Source organism: Astyanax mexicanus, chromosome 1 (assembly GCF_023375975.1).
Source record: "Astyanax mexicanus isolate ESR-SI-001 chromosome 1, AstMex3_surface, whole genome shotgun sequence".
Taxonomy (NCBI): Eukaryota; Metazoa; Chordata; class Actinopteri; order Characiformes; family Acestrorhamphidae; genus Astyanax; species Astyanax mexicanus.
The window spans coordinates 46863715-46874350 of NC_064408.1; the positions used below are offsets into that span (position 1 = coordinate 46863715).

The following is a 10636-nucleotide window of genomic DNA, read 5'->3' on the forward strand; positions in this document are numbered from 1 at the left end:
CGGACACATGGTCTGAAGTCTGCTTCTCTAGTTAGTACTGGGGCTAAAGTTGCTGCTAATGGAAAATTGTATGTTTGCTTTCTACAGTCATATAAGATATAATATATGCTTAAATTGTAACATACCATCTCAACAACCTAGCAAATTAAATTTAGACCATTTGGGGTTGAGCATGATCTCTAATAGGCTTGTTTATGGAGTGAGTATTGTTTTAGGTCCGGGTCTTTCTGTGTGGAGTTTGCATGTTCTCTTCTTGTCCGTGTGGGTTTCCTTTGGGTGCTCTGGTTTCTTCCCACAGTCCAACATGCTGCTACGGTGTATTGGAGGTGTTTGAAATAGGTGTGCCGAAATAGTCCCAATTTACTATATTTTTTTAGCACTATAAGGCGCACTGTATTATAAGGCACACTACCAGTGAACATATATTTTATGGTTTATTTTTTATACATAAGTTGCATTGGTTTATAAGGCACATTATGCGACCCTAGTGAGGAACCGGGGTGTCTCCATGTTTTCCTTCTAATTCAGCAGGTCTCGCTGCTGGGTGGTGGTGGGAGGGGGTAACTAAGTTAAGTAAAGCTAAGCTAAGTAAACAAAACTGTTATGTTCTAAAAAAAAAACACTTTCTTTTAAAGTCAAACGATTGCTGGATGTTAATCTACACAGATTTCTCTCCTGAAAACTGTATATTTGGGTCAGTAAAGCACTTCTATTTATTTACAGTAAGCTAAGATTCCAGAATTTCTCCAGCACTAAGGTTGGAGCATTAGCATTTTTGGCTAACCGCTAGTGCTTAGCTGGTAATGCTAATACTGCTCTAGTAGTGCTAGCCGGGGTTAGCAGCAGACTACAGGCCGATAATAACACATATCTGAACTAAACTAAACTGAAACTCCTGTATAGTGGTGCAGTTCAGCGGAGTGGCTTCACTGCTCCTTACAACCTGACTGGTAAAATTTATACATACAGTGCACCAGATTATAAGGCACACTGATGATTTTTGGGAAAATTTATGTGCGCCTTATAGTGTAAAAAATATAGTACATGTAAATACCAAGTGTTCTGCTCTGGTTGAAGATTTAAGGAAAGCACAAGGACATGGTCTCCAAGTTTTTTTTTGTCTGTTATAATTAGACCTCTCATACTCTACATGTAGCCACATCTCTCTTAAATATACTATGCAATATTTTTGAGTTGACTAATGGACTTTTGACTATTTGATTATTCACAGGTCTACATTAGGAATAATGTCTTAATGTTTGTATTCTTATATAATAAACTGTTATCTGTTAATCTGAAGTAATTGCCTTGCTGACATGGAAAAAATACGGGTAACACTTTATAATAACTTTCATTAAAATATTTTTAACTAATGATCAGTAGATGTGAACAAAGCTGTAGTTCATCAAAATGTAAATATTAACAAATGCTCACACATGACTCTCATTTATCAGCATGGATATTCATATTTAAAAATGCTAGCAAGTCATTAGCTCATCAGAATTTGAACATTAATAAATTTTAAACCAGGCAAATGTTTTTAAATGCAGTTCATGTTGCCAGTGCGTTAATAAGTGTTTACACTTTTTTATCATTATTAACTTTTTAGTTTCTTAAAATGTGAAAAATGACAGTAATTAATGGTATATTAAAGAAAGTTATTATAAAGTGTTACCAAAATACATCCCAAATAAATAGCCATGTTAAAATCTGAGATTTCTCTCAGATAGGTAAACCCCATATCAGAAAAGATTGGGGTCAGTATGGGAAAAAAAACATACAAAAATCAAACAAAAGAAAGAAATGCAGTGATTTTTTCTTTGTGTACTTTCTCTTTCACTGTAGACAGCAAGTATCCAATACACAGTATTTAAAATCCCTACATTTCAGGCCTGCATCATATTGCAAACTTTGCACAGCTTTGCGATGTTGCCATTCCTTCTCACACCAATGTGTGCAGCAGGTGGTTGTACTCTGTCTTATTGAAAAATGCATAGACGTCCCTGTCACAAATAAGGCCCAATACCATACCATGACACACCCTGGCTTTTGGACTTTTAGCTGATAACAATTTTGGATGGTCCTTTACTGAATCGCCTGACCAAAATACACCTGTTCACTGTGTGCTGCTCAGTCCCAGAGGCCTCAGAGCACAAAAAAAAGTCAACGTTGTGTCTAGACATGGTTAACACAAGGCATACAGTAGTGCTTGATGATGGTTTGCTAAAGTAATCCCTTAAATTCACTGGTGTTCAGCTTAGGCTTGTGTCCTTCCCCTTTATACACTAAAATTCCTATAGACTGCAAACTAATTTACTAGCCCTGATTTTTACACTCACACATCACTATTATAATCATGGTTCTCTATAGTTTCTTTTTCATTAGAAGCATCTTATTTTCTTTTATCATCTGAAAACCAAAGGATTAATCAGCTTTTGTGCTTTTTGGGGCATTTTTATTGTTTATTATTTATGAAATATTTCCTTTAATTGAAGTCTATAAAGGCAAAGCTCTGCAATCTGTAGACACTTACTGATCACGAGTAGCTGCTTTTCTGTCCTATTCGATATTTAAGTTATGATATAATCATATCTGAGAAATGTAATAGCTGTGCCAATATTCACTGTGACAAAACAGCAGATTAAAGAGAAATTCCAAACAGAAAGAGTATCATTTTCCAAACCATGAATGGAACAAGACAGCAGTATTTGAAACACCGTTTAGCATCGGCAGGTTCATTTCACTGATTTATATCTCCTGTAAATCATTGTACACACATGCATCTATTTTAGGGAAAGAAACAAAGCCGTTCAGCCTCTATTTTTGTTGAAATGTTTTGAATGTGGCGGGATTTCTAAAGGATGAGGTCAGTACGAGACTTCATTATAAACGGCTGGAGTCGGGATTCGGCTCACAGGAGTGTCTCCCTGAAGGAAGGGCTTGTTCTTTTAGGGAAAACTGTGACGTTGTTTTGCTTTCCTCCACTTATTAGAGTCATATGCGCAAACATGCTGCAGCATTTGCAGGATTTGAATGAGGATGCACGCAATAGCTGTGAAGCGTGCCTGCGGCATCAGAGTGTGGTTGTGTGTGTGCATGCTACTCTGACCTGCCAGAATGATTTGAGATAACTGCATGTCTGCATGTAGATTTACCCATTATCTGGCTTCAAATAAGAGCATTTAGAGATTATTTAAGAGTATTTGTCATTGTTTTTAATGAACTATGTTTAATACAAGCAATAGTGTGGCATGTGAAGGTTTGGGCACGCCTGATCAAAATGTATATTACTAAGTGAGTAGAAGATTAAACATGAAAGAATAGTGTTACCGTTTTGTTGTGATATATACTATAGTTTAATATATTTGTAATAGTTTTATTAGAATTAATAAAGAAAATGAGCACCAAACAGAAATTGGGCATCCTAAAATGGAAAAAGGAAGAAACATGTGATGCAAATTTCTTTATATCTTCAGTAGCTTTGTTTTACTATAGCTGATGCCCTTAAAGGAGAAGTCTGGTGGAAAATGAACTTGGGTTGTAGTGAAACATGATAACAAGTACAAACTTTTGTCAAGTAGCACACATCTGTTCACCCCCAGCATTCAGAAATATTAATATATCTGAAATGCTCCTAACAGGCTTACAATACTAGTAATTGGGGCATAGCTTAACCTAAGCAAAAAAAAAATCACTATTTTTACACCATTACCAGATGAAAGTAGCTCCAAGCTTCATTGGTAGAATTCTGAGGGTCCTGACATTTAAAACGAGGCACTGAGAACTGAGAAAGTGAACAGGTAGTTTTTTTAAATAGACTTAAAATTAAGTCAGGATAAGTCTGGATAGGGGAACAGATTGCAAAATGTATTCAGTAAAAAATGCATGAATTTCAGCTGTTGCTAAAAATATCTCTATAATATTATGAATTTCCACAGAATTAATTTTGCAACCTGTTCCCCTATCTGACCTATTGGTTTGTGCTTGTCATTCGACTTATTGTGACTAAATGTCAAGAAAGGCGACACCCGGAAAACTACCTGAAGGTACTGTGTGTTTAAAGCTGTGCACTTTCAAAGTTCTCAGTGCCTTGTTTTAAATGTCAGGGCTCTCAGAATTCTACCAATGAAGTGTGGATCTACTTTAAGTTTGTTAATTGTGTAAAAAAAGTGATTTCTTTGCTTGAGCGATCCTATGCCTCTATCACTAGTATTGTAAGCCTCTTTGGAGAATCGGCTAAATGCTCTGTATTTCAGAATGCTGATTTTTAAAGCAGGTAAAGGCAATTAGAGGATAGCAAAGAATGTAGCCATTTCCTCTATTTGTAATGTAATTAGGAAAGGGCATTTAGCCATTCACCCACACCACTTAGCACAGGCATCTGCTAGCTGTTTTATCAGAGCTGGGAATTCAGCACTTTCCTCCAAGCATTATTAATAATTGGGGGAAAAAATGAATAGGGAAGATCAAGTATACTTTTCAAGAGTATATCTCTCAAAATTATATATTAAATAATAAGGCAAAACAAAATTCAAGATGGATAGTGTTAAATTAGATTGGGCTCTTGTGGAAATCGAAGGACAGATGGGAGAAGTCTCTTTTTAGCAGGACAGTGATTCCAAGTACCAAAACAACAAAGTAGTGTTAACAACAAAAGTTGAATCAGTTACATTTAGAATTTGTGGTTCCACATGAAGAACGTGGGCAAATCTTGAAAATCAAGTGAAATATAAATAAATATAGAAAAAGTCATGGTACATGATACTAGTTCCTGTCCCATTACATTCGGCATGTTAGTGTACACTAAGTAATCAGACAACCTGCAGTTTTTTTTCTTGCCTTTGCTGTCGATATGAAGCATTATGATACAGCACATGCTATCAGTACTGAACTCAGCACTCTGGTATCATGACAACCCTAAATACATGCACACACAGGTCTTTGAAGAGCATGAACTGCACTGGTTCTGAAAGATGTGCCAGGAAGATTTACAGCATGTGTCAGGTTTTTAGGCTCCAGTAAGATTGATGAGCTATTTGACTCGCATTGCTCCCTCATGACTTCTCTCTCGCTCTCTTCTCTCCCTTTCTCTCCATCTCTCAGTCTCTCAGTCTCTCTCTATTATCCACTACCACACAGCTCGAAACATCTGCAAGTTCTTATGAGAAGCTCACACACTCACTGTATGTGCCAGGATGCTGAAAGGCTCTGCAACGTTTAACTGTTTAGAAGTTGCAAGGAAGTAAAGCTGAGGATTTGCTTTCTTTCTTGTATGGCGCCACAGAACTTAAGTCTACCAGTAAAGTTATAAAATTGTTTAAAATTGACAGCTTCTGGTTCATGAGCGGTCACCTGATCAGGGGACATTTTATTATGTATACAGGGTGAGTCTAAAGTTGAAGTATCCCCTTTTATTTCAGAAATGAAAGGGAAAATGACATATCTGAATACCCCAGCAAGTAATGGATGAGGGGGCCAATATTTTAGGCTACGTACAGCACATGGTTGCCATCTTGAAAGTTTGAAACATGGAGTGAACATACATTGATTTTTTTTTTATTTCAGTCAGTGTCAGAAATTCATTCTGATACACATAGAAGCCTCCAGTTTGTGTTTTTATCCTTTCGGTACTTGGGACAAAAAGTGTTCACCAATTCAATTGGAGCTTGGAATGGGCAATTACTCAGAAAATAAACATAGTGCATCCAACAAGAACAAGTGCAGTGTTTACCCTTAAGAAAAAATGGTTATTTAACACAAAATCTATGCTGATACTAAACATTTTCTAAGGTAAAGAAATTCCTTTAAAAAGCTAAAGGTCACTTATGTTTTTTTATGAAAGGCAACAGATCTATATATACAGTATACTTAAATTGGTTCTTAAAAAATGCATTATTTACATACTTTTAATGGTTCTACACGGCAATTATTCAATTCAATTATTGTTAGTGCTAATATTAAGTTGTGCTGTTGATGACAAATCAAATTAGGCTTTTGTTTTTTGTGTGTAAATTAGTGGTATCAGGCTGTGTAGACTTTGTAGTGTGCATAATAATGTGCTGAAGTACTGGAATAAATGAAGCAAGGTTCACAACACTGTACTTAACATTTAAGGAGAGAGAAAAAGCAAGGGGGGGGGGGTTGGGGGGGGGGGGGTTAGGCAGTGTCTTAACTCCTGCAGTAGCAAAGAGACATTTAATGAGAACCAAACAAAGTGGATAATGAATGTTCATCCCTTTGACCTCTTCAACCTGGAACCCAGACATACATCATCAGCCTGTCCCTGATGGAGCATGAAGACTGACTATAGCTCACTTCTAAACTAAACTAATATGACACTGTAACCAGGGAAGAGATTTAACCGAGAGAGAGAGAGAGAGAGAGAGAGAGAGAGAGAGAGAGAGAGAGAGAGAGAGAGAGAGAGAGAGAGAGAGAGAGAGAAAATGAGAGAAAATGAGAGAGAGAAAATTAAACAAAGGAAAAAAGTGTTATGTAGAGATAATGAGAAAAAGGGGGAAAATTCTGGATGAAGAAAGGAAGAAGGGGTCATGTAAACCAGGGATTTTCAAACCTTTTCCACCTCACGTTTTTTATGTTTATTTATATTTTAACACCTGCGAATTAAAGCCTAAACAATACTTACTAAAAATATAATCTATTTCTGTTGTGTTGTGATTTTGGGTTAGCATCTTTAACAAGTATCACCATTCTTTCATGTTTAGGAACATCTCTGGTTAGCTGAGTGTTTGCATCAGGCACCCATGCTGAGATTCCTCAGAGATCTGTTAAATTTTGCCAAGTAATTTTATAATCTAATAATATATTAAAGATTACTAAAATAGGGTCCTGAGAGTGATTTAGAGAAGCAAAAAAAATATGTATAGAAGCAGAGTAAAGTGATATAAAGAAGAGATGAAAAGTGATTTTGAGGAAGGAGCTAAAAAAAAGTGATCTAAAAAAGAGAGCGATTGAAGAAAGTATGATCTAGAGAAAGAAAAAAGGTGATGTGAAGAAAACAAGGCAGAAACGGAGTGATGAGCTACAAGTTTGATGTAGAGCAGAGTTACATAAGCGTGATCTAAAGGAGAGAGACTGTTTGGCAGGAGGGAGATGTAATGTGTGTTGGAGAGTGTGAATCAGAAGTAGCCTCTGATCCAGCAGCTGTATGGGTGCCAGTGGTCTTCAGTGGGTGCTCACTCACTCTTTCCTTTCTCAGCTGTATTCCCTCTCTGTTCATTCTCTCTCTCTCTCTTTCTGCCAGAGATCTGAAACATCATCACTTTTCTGATTTCAGCTATCAGCTGCTGTCACCAGGCACAGACATCCAGTACTGATAATCCAACACAGCAGAGCTCATCCATCAGTTCTCACTTCTGACTGTAAAAAGCTGCTTATTCCTCTTTTCCTCTGCTTCATTTACTTCAAACAGTTACAGAGTCATGGTCTTTTTTCATTGGAAAGTACTGGAAAAGTGTTGGGTTATTATTGTTAAAGCTGTTGTTTGATGTTTAAATATAAAATGGGTGTCTGTGGTTGGGATAAAAAAATCAGATGCGGTTTTACAACCCTGTAATTTTGTAATAAAACGTCCTGATCCTTCCATTATGGTGGGCTTTTGAAAGCTCTGCTTTTATATATATACAGTACCAATCAGTGTTATTTTATTATTTTACATTTTGTCTGAATTGTCGATTCAAACTAAAGTCATACATTTCAACTATATAGAAAAACATATGGAAGTTAAACAAAAAAAAGTCTTAAACAAACCAGAATATGTTTTATATGCTTTATGAGTCACTTGGAGTTCAGGCTTTCATTTAACAGCTGTGCTGAACTGGTCAACTTGAATTTCTTGTTTCCCCACTTACACTAACTCTTCTCTACGCTACGCAAAACCAGCAAGCTGATTGGCTGTTTCTCCTGAAAGGTGTAACACATTTACTCAGCTGTCTCCTGATTAATACTGTTTTTTTTTTTATTTATTTAATATTATATGGGAAATTTACGGGAAAATACTAATATGTGAAGATGATCAAAGATCAAAAACGGGTATGACTTTCACACATACACTTACAAAAAAAAAGACAAAAGGACACTCTGAGCAGTAAGAGCCAAAGGGGCAGGTGCTCCAGCCCCCTGAACGCAGTGGTTTCTATGGTGGAATTGCATATCAATACTTAGAATGCTCTCTACTGCCCCCCTCTATTGAGGATCCTTCAGTGGTTAATTGTTGTAACTACAAGTAAACATCACTTGAATCCAAGGTGGCTGGCAGACAGACACATTTGTTGACCTCTCCTTGAATATCCTGTCAATCCTTTTAGTCTAGAAGAAGCCTAGAGGCAAAAAAAAATAATAATATGCTGATATGCAGGAGTATCTAAGTAACAATATTATTCTTTTAGTTTTTAAAAAATGATTTCAAGTAAGTAGGAAATTATGATTAACCAACAAAGTCCAACAAAGTTGACGTCATCCATTGCTAAGTATATTTAGTCATGTAGTTGATTTATCGTTTACTATGACTGTTTTGGTTGCAAATTAATTTATTTTGGGTATATCTATAAATTTATTTATTTTTTAATTCTGTGCATATGACAATAAACTTTCAAATCGTTAATCTTATTGGCAGGTTCATAGGTGCTGGATAGCACAGTCTAACCTAGCCTAGCATAGTCTAGTTTTATTCTATCACAGGAGTAGTTTGTAATTATTGTAGAGTTTAACAATATAGGGTTGCTAATCTGTCAGTATCTTCTCAGTGTCCAGTCAGCCCAATGTACTGTTAACTAGTCGTATTCCTTTAAAATCCTGAACCATTAGTCTACTGCCTTTGTGCACATGCTTTTTTTACTTTCAGTGCCAGTTCTGTATCCCTCAGCTTGTCCAGAAATGCATGTGTAAAGCATGTTCTTTAGTAGTGGCTTAAACAGTGAACCATGAACACTTTCTGACTGGGGAGCCCACATCTCTTGCACATTTACGCTTGTTGTATCTCACATACAACAGTCAGGTGTAATCATGTGTTGCTGATCTTTTCTATCTCTCCTCCTGTAGGTACTGGTCTGATCTGGATGGACGATGTTGCCTGCATTGGTACTGAGGACACCATCCATCAGTGCAAGTTCTCTGGCTGGGGCAAAACCAACTGCGGTCATGTTGAGGACGCAGGGGTGACCTGCAACACTTAACCCTTCCCTACCCTCCTTCATCCTGCCCTGTGTTTTTGACTGATCTACCTATAGGACTGCAGCACGGCAGCTGATTGGCTGGGAAAGATCAAAGGGGAGGTGTCACGCTCTTCTCCAGGACATCACGGGCTAAATGGACCTGACAGTTTGTGAAAGCTTGGCTCGGGCCGGGGGTTGTTGAGGGGCAGTGAGGTCAGAGAGTTTTCCTGGCATGCTGGCATCACCTCAACCTACACACTGCCAACTGAAACAGCACAGGGCAAACACGCTGGCATGAGAACACTTAGAGTCTTCACAAAGAAACCAGCAAACGCCCTGCATTTCAAACAGAGGGAACAGGAGCATACAGACCAATGTGCCTTTTTACGTAGTTTTTGGTCATGAGCGAATAAACATGTTTCCGGCGCAGCTAGAAATGCCACTCTGCCTGAATAAGGTTGGGAATATGTGTGTGTGTGTGTGTCTGTGTATATATGTGTGTGTGTTAGGGTTAAAACTAGGGCTGCCCTCAATTCAGGCTGGATTTACTACACAGCAAATTCTGGACTTTGGAATAAACTTCCTGAGAGTTAATATCGACTCATTTTAAGTGTATATGAGTGACCATCGAATACACTCTATAACAGAGTTAGTAACTCTTTTTTGGGAGTTGGCCTTTTTAACTCTGTTTAGGAGTAAAATCTAAACTGTTATGGGAGTTTTACTAGAGTAAAATACAGCACTCAGCTGTATTTCAACTCCTTTACAGAAAAATGTGTGTTATTAAACTAATATTATTAAAAACATTGTAATTTTTAAAAACCCTGGAACATTTAGGAGAAAAAATGACAACAAAAAGCATCATTACTGATTAAAATAACAAATTCATACTCAAAAAGTGTAAGCTAGTGTATATTTGCATTGCAGTTCTCAGTGTACTGCCAGCACTTTGCCACACTTAACAGGGCAGAAGATGGTAACTTGCTCTTATAGCCAACAACACATCGGCTAGGCATACAACCATTATATTAACCCTTGTGTGGTGTTCATTTTTGTGTGATTTTTCATTGATACTAAAAAAATATTTTTTCTAACTCAAACTCATTGGCATTGGCTCATTTTTTGTAAAAAACATATATCAAAAAACATTTTCTATAAACACACACTGTACACCCCCCCCCCCCCTACCATTTATATTACATACAGTATGTTTGGCCAAGGGCTACTAAACATTGCTTCATTTGTAAATTTGAAACTAAACAAATTTTCTACTCATATCTAGATTTAAATTCATTTTCTTTTACATTTTATTAAAAAACTAATAAAAAAACGAGTAGCGCTTTTTGAAAGAAATGTAACATAAGAAAGGCAAAGGGCAAATATTAACCATGTAAGCTGTTTATATTGCTTGCAATTTAGGTGAAGCAAGCATGTGTAAAGCATTTTAATGTAGAATTGCTTAATTT

General features: G+C 36.8%; 1 protein-coding gene across 1 annotated transcript in view; it reads left to right on the plus strand.

Moving 5' to 3' along the window:
• scara5 (scavenger receptor class A, member 5 (putative)) overlaps nucleotides 1-9988 on the plus strand; it is a 132301-nt gene extending 122313 nt beyond the window's left edge. Inside the window, exon 10 of the mRNA XM_022662778.2 lies at nucleotides 9058-9988. Within this exon, the coding sequence (XP_022518499.2) occupies nucleotides 9058-9191 (134 nt within the window). The 3' untranslated portion in view covers nucleotides 9192-9988. The remainder of the gene's footprint in view (nucleotides 1-9057) is intronic.
• The last annotated feature ends 648 nt before the right edge of the window (nucleotides 9989-10636 follow it).